We start from the raw sequence: 23,013 nt of genomic DNA, 5'->3' as shown, positions 1-23,013 counted from the left end.
CCTGCCTGCCAGGTCTTTTCTATCCCCACAGCTCCTCGTGGTGTAACAGGCGGCATGATGGGTCTCCTGGTTTCCAATGTGCCAAGAAAATGTTCCCCTAACTGTAGGTCCCCTGTCAGTTACTGTTTAGATACGCACATTCGACCAACCAAACAGAATAGCCGCACCACATGTATCACCAGAACCATTCCACTCCCGTGTTTATTCTGCCAGCTCGAATATTTAGTGTTACTCCCTCCATCCTATTATTATTTTATTTATAACTGTATTATTGTGATTGACTTTTCTCTTTTCTAACACATTGCAATCATCCAGGATTTATTTCTTTTCTACTGATTTAAACCTTTTGTACCCTGCTTCCATCATTCCAGTGGTTATCACGAATTCTCCCCTCAGAGTTCTAATAGTATCGGAGATGGGACATGTAAAAGGAACAGGCATATTATTGGAACAAAAATTAAAACTGCCCCTCACTTCCCGTATGAAGCATGTGCACACTTCATTTTTGGCAAGGTGCTAGCCCTGTAAATACCAGGGCAGTTATAAGGGGAGATAGAAAGAAGACACCAGAGAGTGAGTAAGCCTCTCCACATTCTGGTCATCTTTAAAATACCAGGGGAGATCTGTGGAGATAGAAATAGGAATGTATACTGGCGCCAGTCCGTGTCCCATGGCCTCCTCCTTCAAGGTCAACTTCCTTCATGATTTCTTTTTAGGTATTTCTTTTTGAACAGAGGACATATTTAGATGACTCAAAAAAACCAGAAAATACTAAAGGCTGATAGTGAAAAGTTTTATTTTTCCTCCACAGTCCCTCATCTGCTTAATTCTCATGATTACTACTTGCCCACTACATGTGGCCACTACCCGTAGCTTTCTATGTATTCTTACAAAGTTCCTTTATACAAGGAAATAAGAATACATGTTCTTTCCTTTGCCGATGTTAACATGAAACACACCACGCTCTCCAGGTTTCTCTGTGTGTGTATTTTACTTAGCAGTATTCCTTGGAGACCTTTCCCTCTCAATGTGCAGTCTTGTCATTCTTCGTGACCATGGCATGGTGATAGAGGGCACAAGGGTCACATCCCCAGTGCACCATTCTCTTGTGGGTTCCTGTATCGAAACAGCACATTTCTTATCAGTAAAGAAACCCACCCCTCCCTTATGAATCAGTTCTCACCAATTACTGGGACAGATAACACTGCAGTGAATAACCTGATTGATATGCCATTTTCCACCAATATGAGTGCATGTATAAGTTCCCAGACGAGGGACTACTGAGTCATAGGATATACGCATTTTTAATTTTGATGTTTACAGCAAGACTGTTCTCCCGAGGGGCCCAGCAATTTCTACTCCCAGCCAGCAGTGTGCTAACGCTTATGCGTTGCCACAGGCCCAGGCCCCCAACATGTGTTATGCTTCTTGTCATACACTTCAAAGGAATTAATATTTTTATTTCTGCAAGCAGTTTGCTTATACTGCTTCTCCACTTATCTATTGTTGGTTCTTTTCTTATCAACTTAGAGGAATTCTTTACATGTTTGGGAGATTAGCTCTTTGTGTGTGATACGAGATATATCCTGGTCTTTTTTTTTGCTTTGCAGAATTTCTTTTTTCTAATATACAAAGTGGAGCAAAAGTAGGTATACAGTTGTGACCGTGCAAAACATGGTTTATTCTTATATTATTATTTATTAATTAATTATTATATTGTTTTTCACATGAATAACTGTAAACCTTGTAAATACTTTTGCCCCACCCTGTACATAGAAGATTCTGTAAATCCTTTCTTTTATGGTTGGATTTTGAATAGTTTTTGAGTAGTTAATGATTTTTTCCACTTCAAAGTGATAAAATTACTTGTATTTTTTTCTATATCTTATGATATAAAGTGGGGGGCCAAGTTAATTTCATGTCAGGCTTCCTACTTGCCAATATTATGTATTAAACAGCCCATCTCCTCTGACATTTACATTAGATACTGATAAACTCATTCACAATTGTGGGGTAATTTATGTACTTTTCCTCTGAGCCAGTAGTTATTCCTGCAACAGCCCCACACCGTATTCACTAGAGAGGTGTTATAATACGGTGCAGATGGCCCCTGACTTCTGTTGGGGCTATGTCCTGATAAACCCATCAGAGATGGAAAATATCGTGAGTCAAAAGTATACTTAGTACACCTGACTTGCTGACCCTCACAGTGAAGTCTCACCTGCCTCTTCAGTTCCCTGGCTCCACAGGCTGAGAGGAATCGGCTGAGAGGAATTGAACTTCAAGAACTGCACCTCATAGATTATACCCAGGAGTCTCTCGTCAGCTTGTGATTCAAGTAATGTTGGTAAAGAGATTGTGGGCTTTCAGCTGGCAATGAAATTAAGACTTAGACGATGAGAATGGTTTACTTTGAATAGATGCTATATCAGAGGGGGACTCTTGAGGACATTGGGAAAAAAAGCAAATGTTTGGGAAAAACAGGAATCTTTGGGGCAAGCAGTAGGCAGAATTCTAAGATAACTTCCAGTATTCACACTTGTGGTGTAATTAGGCTCTCTATCACCCCCATTCTCATGGAGTATGGAAGAGACTAAAAAATATGGTGCAATTGGGTTTCTAATTAGTAGACTTTTATTTAATTTACAAAGAAATTGTGCTGCATAAGCCCCCCTGAATCAAGTGAGCCCCTCAAAGAGCAGCTGAGCTCTTTTAAATTAAACTAAATTGTCTGTTTAATATTTTCAGACTACAATCCACCACAGGTAACTGAAACCACAAAAAGCGAAACTGCAAAAAGGAGAAAATACCATACCATGTTGTAAACGACTGTGTAGGGGGCTATATGACAAAGAACTGAGAGCAACCTGTAGGAGCTGATACTGTCCCCAACCCACAGCCGCCAAGAGAGGAAGCACTTCAGTGCTACGCCCACGAGGAGCCGAATTCTCCCAACAATCAGTGAGCTCGGAAGGGCATCCTGAGTCTCAGATGAGATCATAGCCCAGTCCAACACCTTGATGTCAGCCTAGAGAAACCCTGAGCAGAGGACTCACCAAATCCATACCCAGATTCCTGACCCATGGAATCTGTAAGACAATTCATTTGTATTGTTCTAATCTGCTAAATTTGTGATAACTTCTGTTCAGCAACTGAAAACAAATCAATGACTCCAAAGTGTCTAGGTCTCCAAAGCATCTCTCTTTCAAAAAAAAAAAAAAAAGCATCAACTGTATTTATCAAGTCCCTGTCCCATTATTCTGTGTTGAGTTGTGGGAGTTGAGCAGATTACTAACAGTTTTGGTGTATGTTTCCATATCAAGAGGAACCATGTCCAAAAAGAAGCCTCTGAACCTGATACAGATCATAAAATCCTGCACTTTGTAAACTGTTGCCATGATTGGATGAGAAGCTGGAGTCCTAAAAGAGGCTTAGTGATTTTGCAGGGGGAAGGAACATGCATAATCAGGACCGGTGTGCAGACCATGGGAGACCGACTGCATCAGTGGCCTCAGTTAATAGCCACCTGTATTCACAGTCCACCCTGGGATCTTATATTCTTCTACCACTCTGGTTTAGGCCTCAGCCAGTTTGCTCACTTTGACCAATGGCGTGTCAGCAAATGCATCACAAAAAATGTCTTGAAAGATGCACATTTCCTGCTAATCCTTTTTATGATGGAGTTACTCTTGCCTCTGTTTCTGCCATGCTATGAGACCATGTCCATGCCTGCCTAATTAAATGAGATAGATGGATTCAGAAGAAAGCAAGGTTGCCCACCATCCCCACTGAAGCCATCCTAAATCAGCCAGTAGTTAGCCAACTCCATCCAGGACACATGAGGAAATCCAAATTAGATTAGAAGAAACTTTCAATCAAACTTACTCTAAATCATTGACCCACAGTTACCTAAAAAAATACTCATTATTTTTGGGGTGGTTTGTTATACAGAACTATAGCGGTAAATAACACATCAAAAAATAAGACAAACAAAATCTAGTTGAAGAATATATCTCCCATCCCATTTTTTTAGGCACTTAACATTTTTCACATAATAGATTTTATAGGCTTTTGAGTTACTCTGAAGCAGAGTTGGTAAACATGACAAATCTGAGCTCTTTCAAAAAAGACCTTCGGTGTCTAAGCCATGATTGGCATCTATCAAGATACGGTATTAATGTATACTGCTATATCTCACTGGGAATCTCATGAACAGTCAATAAAGAATTCTTCTGTCACAATGACTCTGACTACTTGGCTTGGCCTAGGAGCACATGATCTCAAGTTCAAATCATTGAACACGAAATGGAACCAATTTTAATCATTCATTTCAATTTTCCAATAATATTCTGACAGGAGAAACCACCACAGATAAGTTAGGTCACGACTCTATTTGCTTTTGAAATGTGTTTGCTCTCCTTTAGGTTTGTCTAAGATAGTCCTCTGTTACACATTCACCTAAAACAAGACCCCTGGACTTCATTATCTTCACACATGACAGAACCTTTGAACACTCTGCACTGATATAGATGTTACCAGCCATTTGTATACATACCTAGTTAACATTTGACTAACACTGTCTGTTGCGACCAGTAAAGTGTGTTTCAGAGACTGACCACAAACTTACATACACAGAAATCTGGCAGATGTCATTGACATTTCTGAGATGAAACATCTACCCCACTCTCTACCTTAGTGAGAATTGGCCTTTGTCACTAGAAAAAAAAAGTTCAAAAATAAACTGTCGATTCTATCCTTGATAATTGCTTTTCACTTAGCCTTCTCCAAATCAGTAAATGGATCAAAAACATACCCAGGAACTAAGGCCAAAACTCGGGAAGTCAACGTGATTCCTTTCCCTGCCGTGTGTCTAACCCATTAGCAAATCCTATCAAGTCTCTGTATAAAATGTTTCCCAAAGACAAGTGCTTCTGTCCATTTCTTAAGTCTCCATTCTACTCCTGAGTGGTTACTCTTCTTTCCTCTGCATTCAGTTTTTGCCCTTCTGGCCATTCTCCATATTTTAGTTAGAGTGATATTTTTAAGAATTTTTATTTTGAGCTGATTTCAGACTTGCACACATTACTGGTTTTCCCTACATAATTGCTGAAATACGTTTATCAAAGTAGGATCTCAAAGAAATATGTGCACACCCATGTTCACTGTCCTACACTTCACAACAGCCAGGAGGTAGAAACAGCCTGAATACACACTGACAGATGAATGGATGAAGAAAACGTGATAGAGCTGTGCAATGAAATATTGTGCTGCCTTAAAAAGAAGGAAATTCTTCCACGTCCTTCAATATAGATGAATCTCAAGGACATGATGCTAAGTGAAGTAAATTGGACAAATACTCCATTTTCTTACTTATATATGGGATGCTAAAAAGTTGAACTTATAAAAGCACAGGGTGGAATGGTGGTTGCCAAGGGGAACATTATAGGGAGATATTTTGAGGCTATGTAACTCTCCTATAATACTATAGACATGGAAGAAAGGTGTGTTCATATATACGCCTACATGTTTCTAGTTCTGCCCATTGGGAGGACTCAGAAACACTGACGCCTAGACGGCTGCTAGACGTTGTGGGTATCATTGCTTCTAGTGTCTCTCCACGGATAGAACTAGGACACAGGGGGACGTGTGTGTGCGCACAGACGTCTCCTACCTATCTGTTCACTAAACCCTGCAGGTTTATGCTGATCCCTCGCACTCCATTCCAACCCTACAGAGTTCCTTGCAGCCTTGCCCCTTTTCCGCTTTGCAGCTCCCTCCTCCAAAGGTGACAAACATGGCTTCCACTATCCACAAAATCTCTGCTTCTTTGCACAGTTCTAACACACAACCAAGTTTTCAGAATTGCAGACCCATACCACAGTAAGAAACAAAAACAAAAACAAAAAAACTTGCTGGAGTACAATATTTAGAATTTCTTCTGTTAACTTCAAGCAAATAGTCAAAACACAGTATTCCAACTGCATAAGAAATGCCCCCCACCACTTGAGTATGGCTAAGCTATTCATTTTTCATACAGCTGGATTCATTTTTAAATTCTTTCTAATTTTTCAGTTATAGCTGACATTCAATATATATTAATTTTAGGTGTAGAGCATACTGTTTAGACATTTGTATAATGTACAGGTGTGATTCTTTCCTTTGTTTGCTTGCTTCATTTTGGGTGCTCCTATCACTGGGATATCTACCCACTTAATCTATTTATTTAGTTCGTATTTACCCATTTTGTGTGTGTAAAACATTAATATGGTTCTAAAGGTTAGAATCATACCAAAAATACTCAGAGAAGAATCACTCCTCTGCTCCCATCTCTCACCCCATCTGTCGTTCAGAACCTCAGGCAGCTTGGAAGATCACAATTTGCTTCTAATTGTTTTCACCAAATGCTCCAGGTTTTTCTTACTGGGAGAGCTCTGAGTCAGGTAAATAAAAGGGTCACCCAGAGAACCACTAGAGAGGTAACATAATAATGGCAATTGCCTTGGAAAGAAGTTTTAAAGGAACTCTAAACATTTTTGGCTACCAGGCCACTGGTTTGTGTCATGATCGCAGGCTGTTTTCAGAGCTACCTGGGAGCTGGAAAGGGGAGGCTGAGAACAAGGCAGGGTGAAATGTCAGGAAGCTTGCTGTTGTTCCCAAGATTCAACTGTTTTATGTGTGTAAACTCTCCCTAGACGCTATAAGCCTTTGGTTAGCTCTCAGAGTTTGGATAATGTTAATTTTGACCTTTTTTTGTGTGTCAGTTCTCATTTATGGAGGAATGAATTTTCAGCAGTCTTTACTTCACCATTTTTGCTGACCCAGAGTGAATTAAAACAAATAAAAATAAATAAATGTAAATGGGATCAAGTTAATTTTCTACTTCAAATGCTTAATTTCCAATGCTCATAAAATGCAAACTCCTTCATAAGGTCTATAAGACTACAGGGATTCTGTTTACATCTCCAAAATCATCTTCTCAAAGAAAAAACTTGAAGCTATTGGCTTTTTTTTTTTTGCATTTTCAATACAATTTAATTTTCTTAATTGTTATTTTTTATTGAGATATATTTGACATATAACACTGGAAGTTTATGGTGCACAGTGTGTTGGATTGATATGTTTATACCTGAATTGTTTTTTATGCCACTGCCCTCTTACTCAAAAAGCTCCAACCATACGGGCCCCCTTCACACTGTTGAGACTGAAGTGTCAGAAAACCTAATTCTACTGCCTACAGAGCAAAAAGAACTGGTTTCTGACCACTCTGTTGATTCCCCTCTTTTGTGCTCTGTTGGCCTTGATTCAAGTCCATCAGGAAAGAGCACATTCCTCTCTCTCAGTAGCCTCCGTGAAACCGACTGACATCCCACAGGCCTGCTGGGTCAGAGGTCTGACCTGGGTCGAGAGGGAGTCTGCGTTCTGATTCGCCAGACCTGAGATCTGGTGATGGGTATGGAGCCAATGCAAGTGGGAGCACCTGGATTGAAGTATGTCAGGGGGTGGTTGCCTAGGGAAAATAGGGAAGGTTGCCAAAGAAAGATAAATAGATGCTGGGCAGAAACTCTAATCACAGTTTCTTTCCATTGCTTTTGGGCCCCTACTCATGCTCTTTCATCTGACAGGATTGTTGGCCATGACTGGCTCTCAATCATTACTCCAGTTTTATCTTAAATGTTTTCTCTTAAAACAGACCGATTTCGATCGTTTAGTAAGTAAGTAGCCACTTTTGCCACTCTGGATTGCAACACTTCTTTACCCTTCCCAGGCTTTAGTAACTGACATGAGATTGATCTCCCAAACAAATATTTACTTAGCACAAAATAGTGCCAGACTGTACACTAGACCTTGCTTATTCTTTCATATCACATTATGGCTGCTTTATTTCCCAAGCATAATTCAATGCCTAGAACACAGTAAATCCTAAATATTCCAGGAATGGACAAATGAAGTGGCATTGATACCTAATTCAATAAGGTACTTTGCTATGTTTTGGAGGAGAAAAGAGGAATATATTACTGTGTTAGACAAGTTCATCTCAGTCTTTCATCATTGTTTGACCCATTCATTTGTTTGGGGCACACACCAGGACTCCACATTTAGGTGATAAAAAGAAGCTTACTATACAACATCACATAGAAATTAAATATTTATAAAATTAGTAATATAAGTCCACAATACATTATTGGAAGCTCTAGGGACCAGGTCTACTTTAGTATTCAATTGTGTTCAGATTTTATAAATGTAATGAATGCTAGTCATGTTCATTATATTATACAACATATTTAGTACAGTTAAGGGCAATACCTGGTAATAAAATGTCAAAATTTCCATAGCAAATCATCACACCAAGAACGATTAAGGAGGACAAAATAAGATCCTTGGTTTTGTTTAGGCCAGGTTCTACCATTAAATGGATTTTTTATGAACTTCTAAAAAAATGAAGATCTGTGGATTTGGGGATTGCAGATAGGGGATTGTGACTTGTAATCATATACTTTTCTACAAGAATTCAATGCAATATTTTTCCAAAATTAGCTTACCCACCTTTGGTTATTACTGGGTTGGTAAAAAAAATTTTTAGTTTTTTTCCATAAAATAAAAGATATGTTTTTCATTTCAACAATAATTTTATTGAATTGGGTATTTTGAGTATGTCAGCCATCTCCTGCTATTGGCTTCTAGTGGGCAGACATGACGGGCGCTGCTAAACATCTTCCAATGCAGGAGACGGCCCCACCACAAAGAATTATTTGGCCAAAATGTCAACAGTACAAGAAACTTCCCAAACCACTTCTGACAGGTTTGATCAGTTACAGCACCCTCTCCCTACACTGCACACATCTTTTTTGTGTGTTTCAGTTGTCTTTACCTTTCTTGAAATAATAAAGCATAATATGCTGAAAATGTTGCATATTTTCTTCCACTTTCAATACTAAAATGGCTGCACAAAAATTCACCAGTTTTGTTCCACATGTTTCTTTTAATTCACGCTTATGATAACTGCCACAATACAGCCTGACAAAATTGTCTCAAATGAAGTAAAAGACAACTAAGCGCTATTAGAGCCATCGTATGGGAAAAAAACAAACAAAGTTTTTGGACAACGCAATGTGTCTAGACAGTTTCTTGTTGTTACTTTTATATCCATTGAATTAAAAACTCTAATTCACAATTTAGGTCATGGGGAATGATAGAACTGCTTATTGGCATAATTATATTTTTTATTGTTCTATATACGGTGGGGCAAAAGTACAGTTGTATATGAAAGTTTATTCTTGTATTATTTTTATTGAATCATTTTCTATACATTCAACCATAAACCTACTCTTGCCCCCCCAGGGTCCAGCTGCTAGTCCATAAGCACTTACCACACGTTTCGGCCAGATCCTTGCTCACGGTCACTGCACTGTTTTCCTTTTCCTGAGTCCACAGCATCCATAGCAGTTATGTTTGGGGAACACGACATGACCAGCCAATGGAACATAGATGAAAGTGACAGATAACATTCTGAAGTGACCCTCCTAAAAAACATTCCACGTGACCCTGCAGCTCTCGCTTTATTTTCCACAGAAATCTTGGAGGTCACATGTTCCCGATCATTCAGCACTCACCATGGAGGAAGGCTGGCCTGATTGCACTGGGCTACAAGTGACTATTAAATTTTTGCTGCATCAAGCAACTGTGAACTCAGAGATATACTTGTCACACTGACACAGCTCATGAACAGTTTTTCCCCAAATGAAAAATCAACCCTCTCATGGTATGAGTTTCCAGTGATCGAACAAAGGCCTCATCAAACAATTCTTCCTTATATCTTAACCTCATGTATATCACGAGTTGACTTCCTCCCACTGCAACGCAAAACATCAACTAAGAAGTAGTAGTGATACAGTAATTGCTTTTTAACATTGTATGTCAATGAAAGCTATGCAAAATCCAGCAGTGTCCCTGCATCAAGACATTTTGTTAATAGCTTATTGAGCTTTTGGTCTCAATTGCTCACCTTAAGTCTCCACAGCGCCTCCCAGCTGCTCCGTGCGAGTTTCCCCCAGAGCACTGGGATCCTGTCATCCTGCTCCTAACGAAAGTGCAGAGCGTTAATGCCCGCGGAGCAACTCTGGACTCTAGGATGGTGACTCACTCACTGGATGAAAGCCTCATTCTCCCGTTACTTGGAGGGGAAATTCTGAAGAGCATCCTACGCAATATATGAGAGGATTTGTAGTAGAACTTTCTGCTTTCCAGAGTGACGGCCAGATCAATGACATACTTTTCGTTGGCTTTCCTTCAGAACCTCCTACCACCCTCACCCTGCTTCCATCCTCTGGCTTCCTGGAATCACCTCCCAAATGAATACTTTGGGGTAGGGACACATTCAGTATTTCTGTTGTATTGCTGCTCTTTGTGAATTTACCTATAAACAAAATCAACTTCACTCATGACTGTTTTCTTAGAAAGGGACTGAATATTGTTTGAAAATGGCACACAAGAGACAACAGAAGGCTAACCTGGGTGTCATTCAGGGACAGACTTCTGATCCGGTACAATCCACTTTTAAGACTGGCCCTGGTCCTTCACAACCACATTCCCAGCATCTACACCAAGCTTTGGCATATGTAAGCACTCAGTGAATGTTTCGAATTAGACCATGAAATACTATTCAGCCAAGAAGAAGGAAATTCTGCCATTTGCAACAACATGGATGGGCTGTGAAGGCACTGTGCTAAGTGAAAAAAGTCCAAGACAAATGCTATATGGTCTCCTATGTGGAATCTGAGAACATCAAACTCTTAGAAACAGAGATCAGATTTGTGGTTGCCAGAGGCAGGGGTGGGGTTGGAGGAAATGGGTGAAGGTGGCCAAAAGGTATAAACTTCTAGTTCTAAGATAAATCAGTTCCAGGATGGTAATACTATATTGTATATTTGATAACTGCTAAGAGTGGATCTTAAGTGTTCTCACCACAAGAAAAAAAATCTTGGTAACTGTGTGAGGTGATGTGTGTTAGCTAAACGTATGGTAATCATTCCACAGTATATAAAAGTATCAAATCATTATATTGTACATGTTAAAAATATACAAGGTTATATGCAAATTATATTTCAATAAAACTGAGGAAAATTTTTTTCCGAAAGATAGGCACTTCTCTGTTTTGGTGTCTTGTATAATGTAAAATCCTCCCACAAAATCATCTATNACATCAAACTCTTAGAAACAGAGATCAGATTTGTGGTTGCCAGAGGCAGGGGTGGGGTTGGAGGAAATGGGTGAAGGTGGCCAAAAGGTATAAACTTCTAGTTCTAAGATAAATCAGTTCCAGGATGGTAATACTATATTGTATATTTGATAACTGCTAAGAGTGGATCTTAAGTGTTCTCACCACAAGAAAAAAAATCTTGGTAACTGTGTGAGGTGATGTGTGTTAGCTAAACGTATGGTAATCATTCCACAGTATATAAAAGTATCAAATCATTATATTGTACATGTTAAAAATATACAAGGTTATATGCAAATTAACTGAGGAAAATTTTATATTCAATAAAACTGAGGAAAATTTTATATTCAATAAAACTGAGGAAAATTTTATATTCAATAAAACTGAGGAAAATTTTTTTCCGAAAGATAGGCACTTCTCTGTTTTGGTGTCTTGTATGTAAAATCCTCCCACAAAATCATCTATAGTAGTCTCTTCTATTCCAACGACTGAACCATTTGGAGCCCACCTCCTGGAATCAGCATTAAGCCCCTTTCTTCTCCTTACCACCCTTTCAAGTATCAGTGTACGAACTGTTTTTCTTATTCTCCTTAATTTTCCTGAATCGGTCTGTTCTCTCCATCTCTCCCAGCACTATTTTAAGCAAAGGTATTATTTTTTCAATTGTGTCTCCAAGAGCCTCCAATGTGATCTATTCATGCCCACTCTGCCAACCTACTCTATCTCTTCTATTAGAGCTGAATTAATTGTATCAAAATGCAGAATAGGAACACATCACCAGCCTTCATTCTTAAAATGCTTCAGACTTTTTCTACCTTGAAAATCATGCATGGTTTGGTCCTACCTACCTCTTGGTTCACCCTCCTCACACTTTCCCAACATTCCCTCCCTGGACCCCACACTTGGGCTGCCCTGGGCTTTCTAATAGATCCCTATAGTCACTAGGATTTCTTCTCCCAGAAGGACTGAGCTATGTTCTTCTCTCTGCCTCAAGCATTCTTTATGACTGCCCTTAATCTTAATGAATTTCTGCTCATCCTTTTGGTAGCAACACAAACTTCCTCAGGATGTCTCAGGCCTCACAGACGAGGTTGTGTCCCTGTGACAGGTATGGGACACAACCTGTCCCAGGTTTTATAGCACCAGTTACTTTCCCTCAAAGCACTGATGACAATTGCAGTTTGACTTTTACACACTTGACGTCTGTCTCTCCTACTAGACTGCAAACTCCTTGAGGGTGGAGCCTGTGTCTTATCCGTCTCACCACGGTATCCTGAAAATATGGCTTGACTCATGTTAACATATCGGGCATGCAACACATAAGCAGCTCGTAGGGTATTCCATGGGAATTCCAAAGCGCAAATTTGGGAAGCAGCTCCATTTTAAAATGGCTTGCTGGATAGGTTTTATTCGTCCACTCAATTGGGTATGTCAGGACCTAAGAAATGCCAGCCCAGCTCTTGGCCCACTGGTCCAGAAGTCACACACCCCACCTACTTGCTGTGTCTGTCCTCGGAGACTCCCACCTTGCACCTTGGCATTGTTTTCTACTGTATTACCTTCTAAGTATTCTCCAGGACTCAAATTTGGCCCACTTTATCTAATGCTCTTTTCTGTCACCAGTGCGCATTAACAGAGGTGAACCTGCCCAAAGAGAAGTCATAACTTATTGGGTGACTGTACTTTGGAAAAAGAAAAAGTCACAAACTTTTCAGGGATATTTAAAATCTAGATCTGAGTTTTCTTGAATTCTTGAAAGTACAGAAAGCCACTGCAGTTGTTTTTTTAGGGCCATGCCTCACGGTGGCCATGTGGAGAAATGTTTTCTGTTTGACTTTCATCACTGAGACCCGAACTCACCATGTATTCATTTGCCCACTGTGGGGATATTTAACTGGGATACAAACCCTCTGCATGTGGCAGGATCCTCACACTCCTTTTAACCCATAGAGTGAGGACCATTAGGGTAGCAACAACCAATGGGAAATGACTGTATTTTTGGACTATAAGATGCACCCCCCCCCCAAATTTGGGAGAAATAATGGTTGTTAATGCTGCTGTTGAGTTCTGTTTACATTTACATTGGTGAAACATTATGTAATTTATGGTATTAAATATTTTACCACATTTTTTGCTTCAAAAAGTTTCCCTTATTCTCCTCCTCTAAAACCTAGGTGTGTCTTTTGGTCTGAAAAATACAGTATTTGAACTCCTATTAAAATATAAAATCAGAGGCAACATCACCTTTTCAGAGGGAATTGCTGAGATTAGGGCACTTGTCAAAGATTTGTGAGATGCTGGCCAGTGATTCTTCTTATCCCCATTTAAGTCCTCAACAGGGTCAGTGTGAAAACTGATACTAACTCCAAGTGCATTTTCTAATGCCTGCAGTGGCCTTTTTCCTAGAATAGAAAAATAAACTTCCTGATCACTGATCTGCAGTTCCCGATTTACGGATTGTGTATTACTGTAACTCCTGCTCATGTGGGCTCTCGGGAACAGTTTGGTACCACTAGCCAGAGCAATGGCTCTTGAATTCTCAGCGGTGGCACAGTCCAGTCATCTGGAGTCATGGCGACCTTTCCTTCCTCCAAGGACATGAACCTGACCCAATATACTTACAACTTTAAGATGCTCAGTCCTGAAGAAGAGCAAGTAGCAATGCCCTCATTGTCTTGAGAAGATATAAACATAGGAGATAAACTTTTAAGAAATCCAATAACCTATACTCTCTGTAAAGTGTCAGGAAAGAGAGGAGTGGGGCAGGGTTTCCAATGTCAAGGATACCTGAGTGGAGGCTGAGTAGTTGCACACCAGATGAACAGTCTCTGTGGATTTTGCAATCAGATGTAGGTAGCATTTGTGTGTTCTCTGGTCAGTTAACAGGAAATGCAGAAAGCTCCCCACAACAGTAAGGAAAGGTTTTGAGGCTGGCCCAGTGTGCTTGCTGCAGCCCTGTTAGATGGCCTGGTGGCCACGCTGATCCAAACTGCATGAAGCAGATGGACATAGTGTGAGGGAACTCAGCTAAGCACTGAAAGCTGTGTTATCAAAGGGGAGCCTGCGGTTTTTTGGAGCTAATTCATGTCACCAGAAGCAGGTAACTCTTCTCTTTTTGAGTAATAGTTCCTGGTTTGCTTCTATAGCAAATATCTGATTATAAAGTCAGGTAATTATGCTGCCTCAGGTGCCCTTTAAGAACGGGGTGTCATTGAATCTGCTGACCACAAAATCATGTTGACCCTATAAAACACCAAGAAGTGGTATATAAAACAACAGGCTTTATGGGCCACAAGGATAAAAGTATTATTTAAATGGGTGGCTCACTTAACCCTGACCAATACACCAAGATTATAGGTTCGATCCCTGGTCAGGGCACATACGTAACAACCAGGGAATGAATAAGTAATTAGAACTACAAGTTGATGATGCTTCTCTCTCTCCTTTTCTCCCTTTCTCCCTTCTTCTCTCTCCCTAAAATCAATAAAAAAATTAAATGGATTGCTCACTTAGAACACAGAGCATGGACATTTTATACATTTATTAGAAATGCTTATAAAATCTTGTTGAACAAAGAATGAACACACGAACCTGTTCCTTAGCAATAAAAGCTTCCTGTTGTAAAGAAGGCATTTGACCCCTTCTGAAGTAAATTTCAGCAGACATTAGGCTTCATTAATAATATTTATTTTAAAGATCACTTTTTATTGTAACAAATATATAGTCATCGATGTTTTAAAAATTGTCAAAAATGCTTTAAGTACAAAAGAAATACATTAGTAAAATGAAAGTTATATTGTATTATTTGGTACATACTTAATACTGTTGACATGCACACCACACGCCAGAAGAGCTCATGCATTATTGGAAGAAAGGAGAAATAAGCTATAATGGCTATATTGTAGCATTACAAGTTCATTGCTTCGGTCAGTTTTCTTTCTTCAGGGATACCATTTACCTGCAATGGGTAAGAACGAATGTGGGTAAGTATTAGTCAGGAATGGACACTTACAGATTTTGAGCAAAACACATTATGACAAGCAGTGACTTTTTTTTTTATCATCTTAACATAATTTAAAATATTTTCTCTGCATTTGGTTTAAAATTTTTTCAAAAGGAAAAAAAATCTCATTGAGTCCTTTCCTTCCTGGGCCAAAGCTACAATGTTCTGTGTTTGTCAAAAGGCCTGGCTTGAAAATTCCTCCCACAGCAAACAAAAGAATGCGGCTAACTGCTGGGTGTATGACTGCACCTTTTAATGGTGGCTTTTTAGAAAATATCACATGGGTTGGAAGTGCTGAGAAAATGAGAAAGCCAGAAGAGGCATCGATCCTAGCGGCCCAGGCCTGGTCCAAAGGGGAGTGCTATCATCGGCGTCTAACTGCTCTATTATCCCAGCCGGGCCTCCGTCCCAGGGTCACAGTGCCGCGCTAGTCCACTTCTTAAACGTTTGATGACCGTTTAAAAGAAAGCAACTAAATAAAACAAACTTCAAAATATGCTCTCCCCTAACAAATTCCACATAGGCAGCTACAAATAAAATTACATGGTATCCAAGAGACAGACCCTGTGCTTAAATTAGCTTCACAAAAGAAACTGTATCGTGTTATTCACCCCGTTTCCTCGTTACATTTAATAAAAAAGACAATGAAACTGTGACACTTAGCACAGTCCTCTGAGATACTGGGAAAACCAAATGACTATTTCCTGACACTCGTGCGCAAATCCTGCTGCCTCTTTTCGGCACTGCAGTAAACAGGGCGAGGAGAAGAGGTGCGGGGACCCGTGAAAACACGGACACAGCACTGAATGTGTGCGTGTGCAGACAGCACAGAACGCCTCAGAAACCAAGACACAAACTTTATTTATTTTTTCATTCAAAGGAACAGAAAAGGAATAAAGAATGTAACCTGCACATTTAGCTCTTCTCTCCGGGAGTCATGACTCTATTTGATTTTACATTTAACTGAGGCAGAAACACAACAGTCTATCACAATTATTAAAAATGCCAAGTGGGCGCTCGCTCTCTCTCTCTCTCTCTCTCTCTCTCTCTCTCAGCACTTAGATATTTTGAAGACTCACCAAAAACAAAATGAAGAAAGAAAACAACCAAGAGAAAATAGTGCCCTTTAGTCAATAGTATGCTCCAAATTACAGAAAAATATAAGAAAACAAGACGATAGGTAATAGGCTACAGTGTTAACTAAAAAGGAGATCAAAGCTTTCTTGACTCAAGCAAAATGCCCATCCCCAAAAACCTGACTTAGAAAAATAATTTTAAAAATAGCTTGAACAACCTAAAATGCCTCAAGGGAAATTCTTTGGCTCTTACCACATTTGCACAGGCGTACATTGTTCCTGTGTTTGGAAATGCTGCCTATGACTGAAATGAAGCATGCTAACAGATCTCCTTGTTAAATATCTATATAACTATCAAGTAAATCTCTCTAATATCACCTACTTAGGCTTTCTTATTTCTCCCTGATGGGGAAATAAGTAAAATTTTAGTGGCTTTTTAAGATACTCACAAAGGATTTCTACTTTACCAGTAGTTGCTTCCCTTCTACTAACTCCTTGCCTGAACTAATTAAGAATCAGAGAAAAGACACCTTAGGAGAGATGGAAGTCTATGAGGTCAAAGAAGAAGTTTTAGCATTTCCACTATAGAAATATACTTTAAATTTTTCCCCCTTTAAAAAAATAAAAGCCACATAATGAGATGTAGTGGGGATTCATTTATTTTTTTGCTCCTGATACAACATATTTATAACAAAGTTTGTTCCTTCATTAATCTCCTGAATGCTTACATCAATATATTGAACAGTCCTGCTGAAACATGTTAGCATTTAATTAAAACAAGTAATCAAAATTATGGGGGAAATGATGTTACTTTGTAATGAAAATCTGATGAACAACTTCATTATACTTGCCTCAAATCTTTGAAAAGTTGTCAAACGAAAATCTCCTTAAATTCCCGAAAGCAGTAATAGAGAGGATAACATTTGAATGAAAAATATCCAGTACATTTCTGTATGTGCCTAAAGTTTTGAAGAGATGTACTTAACAGCTTCTTGGCCACAATACCACTATTCACACTCAGAATTCCACATCCAACTTACATTTTTAAAACTTCTCTTGCTTTTCCAAAAGAGCTAAAAAGGCATTACTGGTTGCCTGGCAATTAGAATTAAGAATCAACCACTAATTAGAAGACAATCATGAATAAGTTATCTACTCGGTACCGAGATGAATGAAATAATTGGCTGTGGAAATTTTTTAGGGACACTTGAAAGAAATAAACTTAAAGAAAGCGAGTCTTAGGGAAAGAGAATAGTCCAGGGAAAATTGCCCACCATCTTGTTGTCCTTGGTCGTGTTCTAACAGTCTTTAAAAGTGGCATTAGAACAGGCCAACAACCATTTCTCATTTATCCCCCTGAAGCCTCAGTGATTAGTCACAATAGTTTCCTTTTGTAAGAGTCAGTTTCAAGCTGCTCACTTACTGAGACAAATCCTGGATGCATCTAAGCTAAGAATCTTTCATACCAAGGGAAAGAATAGGCAGCTCTGCTGAAAAACAGGGATTTCATTCAGTCTTCCTTAATTAGACAGGACCTCCTTGGGTGTTTCTGCCCTAAGATCATTGACCCTGTATTTATCACTTTGATGCCAATCTATGCGATAATCTATTATTCTCGCGTTCTAACTCTAAGGAAAGACAATTGGTTTTGCCTTACTTGGCAAAGCTCAAGCCAATAAATTATACAGCACTATAATCGTCTTTTAATCTATTAACTTTATTCATAAATATCAACTTATGAGCACATCAGTTTATTTAGTACTCACCTGTAGTCTGCTGTTGGGGAATTTGAGTCTGATGTGGCAAGTTCCTACAAATGATTAACATTTTTTTTTTAGTAAAGCTGTGTTTGCTTACATATATGCAATCCAAGAGCAGACATATTAGAACAAAAAACTTTATGGCTAGAAAGGACCCCCTAAACCATCTAACATAGCAAACCCCCACCCCGAGTTTATGGATGAGAAAACTGAGGTCTGCGGAAGATAAATAAGAACAACATTGGTAACATTCATGGAGTTGCTACTACATGCTACATTCCATCTCACAACAAACTCTAGGACATAGGTTATTATTTCCCCCAGTTCACAGATGAAGAAACAGGCTTAGAGGTCTAAGACTACATAGCTAGAAAGTAGCTGATAAAGAGATAACACAGGGTTCTGGGGCTTGTGTCTATGAGCCGCACACTTTCAGATCCAGAACACATTTACACACTCACACACTCTCACAGAACAGCAGTATAACCACCTTCATTCACTATGTCCAATCTACGCCCCTCAGTCTCCATCCTAGGAAATGACAGCTGCCATCTGCCCAACTGCGCTAGTCAAAATACACAAGTCATCACCAGCCCTTTCCTCCCCTTCACTGACTCATCACTGGGGTACTCTTGACGTTTCTTCTCAATTTTTTCCAATCCTGGTTGAAGCCAGGGTCCTTTCTCTCTTGGATCTTTGCATCTGAACTGCTCCCTCATTCCCACTCGTGCCCCCTTATGGTCCACTGTGCACATCGCTGTCAGCTGATCTAGACACAACTCTGACTGTGTCATTCAAGTAACACGCATTTCATTATTTTCTGATACTCACCTGCCAACTAAGTTCCCAGGTTTTGGCGTGCCCCCAGAAGGCCACCAATGTATCTGGCCCCTATATGGAGGCCTCCCTGACTGTGGAAACAGAGCCCCCACCCCCACCCCCAGCTCCCACTTGTCCTTGCAAATTCAACTCAAACTTCATTACAGTGAACAAATATTACTCTTGGAATTTAAAAATAACGCACAGGAATGTTAACTAAATTTTAACTTCTTATTTTTAATTAAAAATAACCTCTCCAATACCACCTCTTCCGTGCCTCCCCGCTCTCAAAGCACCACCCCAGTCGGCCACCGTTCAGCACGCTTCCCATGCTGTCGGCGTGCTCCCCCCACGCGTCTCATGGCCCCAGAGAGCCTCCACGGGCAGAGTCATCCCATTTCACCTAGTATCCCCAGCAATAACCATGAAGTAACTACTGTTGGAATGAATACAGGCAACAATGTGGATACTTACAGAGATTCACAGGGTACCATGTGTTTAGGAACACATAACATTGAGTTTCAAATCTGATATTAAAGTTCATTTACAAAAATGTACAATTTAGATTTGTCTGGGAGAAAAATCTAGGAGTTAGTCCCTTGCTACAGAGTAGGGTATGATCCAAGCCAGGGACTTTCAAAGTTTTCTTGTTTCTCTTCAGCAATGGAATTCCTGTTCATTGAAATCCTAAGCAGAACACCCTGTACAAAAGAGATAAATGTGAGGTTGCCCCCGGTTGAGACCAGGGAGCTGGGAATCCGTCCTGCTTTGTTTTCTGGAGGCCTGCAAGCTGGCCCCTACGGCGTTTCTAAGAAATCTCCGAGAAGCAGGGTTAGAAAACCATTGATCTAAAATTATTTCAGCCAGGCAACTATTAGGTTTCAAACACAACAATCCAAAGTGGAAAACAGCACATGTTAGTTAAATAACTGTTTCAACTCTTAAATTAATCTATAGGAATGTTAATGACTCTGAATGATTTTAAAAAAAGTTCAGTCCCATTTTAACATGCTGTTAATAAGGAAATAAAATCAATTCTAATTCAATTTAAGGAAGTTACTTAATAATTCATATCGATAATTACATTTCTTTTTGCTATTTCCTATCAGCCCTATTTATCCTTGTGTGGTCTCAGGAAAGGTTTTTTTTCCCTTTTGGTTTGTTTATTTTTTCCATTTCACATTAAGTATTTATTATAATGGTTTTGATGATGAAAGTAACGAAGATTAATTTATAAACCACAAAAGGAAATAAGTTCTAGATTTAAAGATGGGAAAACAGACATCTTTACTACAAAAGTAAAAACGCTATTTCATGGGCCTTTAGGGGCAGGGGTTGGGGGGTGGGTAGGGCAGCAGAAATTTGAGTTTTAACTTCTCAGGTAAAACTACTTTGCGTCTTTTCTGCCTAAGAAACTCATGCAGCACCTCCCATCACCCACACATACCCTTCCTCATTTCCTATCAGCTCTAGCTCTTCCTATCCTATTCAAGGATTAAATCAATGTATTCTGACAAAATAAAAATAACAAAGAGGACAAAGAATACTCTTCAAAAGCCACAGGTTAAGGGTACCAAAATTCAAAATTGGTATTTAAATGAAGTCCTTGGAACCCCTTCTCTTGTTGGTCAGTGAACATAATTTGCAAGACACTGATCATCTACCATCTGTCATTTCTTCTCCAGCCTCTGTTTTTTCACCTCTTCTGTTACACTGCTAAACTTCCTACACCGCAGTGGAGACTTGGCTAGGTTTGAAGACAAATGGTTGGTTGAGAAAGGACACAAGCTACCAAGAAACCTGGAGAAGATGTATGAGAAAGCTACTTGTGTGTATGACCACGGTGTGGGGATTTAGAAGCATCTGCAGTGCGTGTCCCATATGGTTCTGTCTGAAAAACGTACATGTACTCCTTGGAAGTTCAACTCCATCTGAAAGTGCTTATGTGGGCAAAACGGTGCTCAACAAAAAATATGTGCAGACTCAACTTCCCTGGAGTCTCCAAGGCATGCACACAGAGCACTGTCTTTGTGGTTGCCCAAACTTGTTGACTACATGTGAGCCTGCGAGTGTGAAAAGTGTTAACATATCTATGGTAGGCATATTTGAAGGGGTATTCCATTCAAGAGTCAAGAGAGGTACCCCATAAGAGCACTGTTTTGGGACATTGGGAAAACGCTTATGAAAAACTCTGCTCTAGTTAAGAGGCAGAGAACTCAGTAAGAAAATGGAACCATTTCCATCTTTAATGAAAGCAGGCTGCTTAAAGGCAATTATACAGGATAGTGAGGGTTGACTTCAAAGAGAATTCCAATCATCCTTCAAAGAAAGGACCTTTATAAAGTCATAAAACAATTTTAGAATAATTAAGTTATTAACAAACTAACTGAACAATTATGATGTATAAACTGCACTGCACAGAAAAAAAACTTAAGAAAACTGTAATTTTCTAAATTATTAACGTTAATTATTTTCTAATTTTAGTATCATTAGTTACATACATTTAAATAGAAAATTATGTAAATGAGCTATTGCATAAACTTTATTAAGAAGGCAAAGGTAATAACTTACAAATTAATAAATAAATCATTTGGGGGAGTACGTAATTACTTATTATTTGTACAACCGTTTTAAGGTAATTTGATATTTTTGGATCGCCTGTAGGGTGATTCTGTGAGTAAGGGTGATGATTATCCAGCCATTATATTCCTACTTGCTTGAAGACTCAAAAGCAAAGAAAGGTTAAGTGATTTGTATAAATCTACATAACCTGTGCCAGAGTTGAAAATACATGAGTTTAGTTATGTGGAACACAAAACTACAAAACACTTCTCTTCTGAATTAGCACGGAGTCACTTAACAATAAGACACAGTGATATATTTTTGAATTTCCCAATTATTTCAGCCAAACTGACATTGTCCAAACCTTGCTGATCTGAATGCTGTAACTTTTAGTGTTTAACTAAGGGACACACCACTGTCTGGATTAAAGAAGGAGGACACCAACTGGGTCTGCATAATTTTAACTTCAAAACCTACGATGATTTGAATTAAAATCAATTCATAAAGGAGAAAGGAGACATTCATTTCTTTCTTTTAATTTTTCCCCTGCTTTTTTTTTTTACACTTTCCCCTGCTTAAAGCAAGCCCAAAGCAAACCTACCACAGCTTTAAAATGAGACCGTACAAACCTATAGAAAGGAAACCCATCCACTGCCCTCAGTGCCTTCACTGTACACTTACTGAATTAAAAAAAAGTTCATGGCTCCAAAATATTCTTGGCTGGTTAACACTTCTTGTCAACAGGAAATCATTATCTTGGTCCCCCGAAATACTCTCTTCAACTGATATTAACTTTTATTGAGATCTGATTTTTTACTTCTGGAATTTTATCATAAAGTTGGTTCTTATTATTACCAAAGAGAATAATGGAAAAACACTTCAGATAAAAGCTAAAATGATTAGTTACCAAATATATTTAATTAGAAGACTTAATTCTACTTTTATACTTGTTAATTTGCAAAAGATTAAGCACAACCTACCTCCTGTTATAAAGGAGACCCAATTACCCTGGATTAGGAATTATGTTTTGTATAATGAATAAGGAAAATTTTTGTATAGCCAATTAAAATCTTTCTAGAAAGTGTTTAGGCACTTACCCCTATTATGCATTACATTCAATTCTGTATGAAAATGCCTCCCACTCAGGAAAAGCTTATAGATATTTATGTTGGTTTAAGAAAAGAATAATGAGAAGGCAGATCTACCCCCTAAAATACCACGTGTCCTGGCTGGTGTGTTGCAGTGAGTTGAGCACCAGCCTGTGAACTGAAAAGTCACCAGTTCAATTCCCAGTCAGGCACAAGCCTGGGTTTTGGCCCAGGTGCCCAGTTGGGGGCATGCAAAATGCAAGAGGCAACTGATAGATGTTTCTCTTGCACATTGATGTTTCTTTCCCTCTCTTTCTTCCTCCCTCCCTTTCCATCTCTCTATTTTTTAAAAGAATAAGTTATTTTTTAGAAAATAGAATAGCTGGCACCCTCCAGTCAATGCCTGCCATAAAATTGTCAAATGAATACAATTTCCCAGTGGTTTTTAGATTTTCAAGGTTTAGTATTTCTCTGCCTCATCCAGGCATTG

The 23,013-nt window shown here is 39.1% G+C and overlaps 1 protein-coding gene across 5 annotated transcripts in view; it reads right to left on the bottom strand.

The window, feature by feature from the left end:
• Window positions 1-14,886: 14,886 nt before the first annotated feature.
• SGCE (sarcoglycan epsilon) overlaps window positions 14,887-23,013 on the bottom strand; it is a 68,451-nt gene continuing 60,324 nt past the window's right edge. For 4 of the 5 annotated variants that reach the window (XM_037046463.1, XM_037046462.1, XM_037046466.1 and 1 more), the window contains 3 exons: window positions 18,061-18,104; window positions 17,146-17,180; window positions 14,887-15,173 (listed from right to left, as the gene is read on the bottom strand). In XM_037046463.1, coding sequence (XP_036902358.1) covers window positions 15,123-15,173; window positions 17,146-17,180; window positions 18,061-18,104 — 130 coding nt within the window. In that variant the 3' untranslated portion in view covers window positions 14,887-15,122. The remainder of the gene's footprint in view (window positions 15,174-17,145; window positions 17,181-18,060; window positions 18,105-23,013) is intronic. The other variant, XM_037046464.1, reaches the window with a different exon arrangement.

The sequence above is a fragment of the Sturnira hondurensis genome, unplaced genomic scaffold (genome assembly GCF_014824575.4).
Source record: "Sturnira hondurensis isolate 20B ecotype Veracruz unplaced genomic scaffold, ASM1482457v3 Scaffold0005252, whole genome shotgun sequence".
Classification (NCBI taxonomy): Eukaryota; Metazoa; Chordata; class Mammalia; order Chiroptera; family Phyllostomidae; genus Sturnira; species Sturnira hondurensis.
Note: the sequence above shows the minus strand (reverse complement) of the source record. Positions and strands in the feature narration are given on the sequence as shown.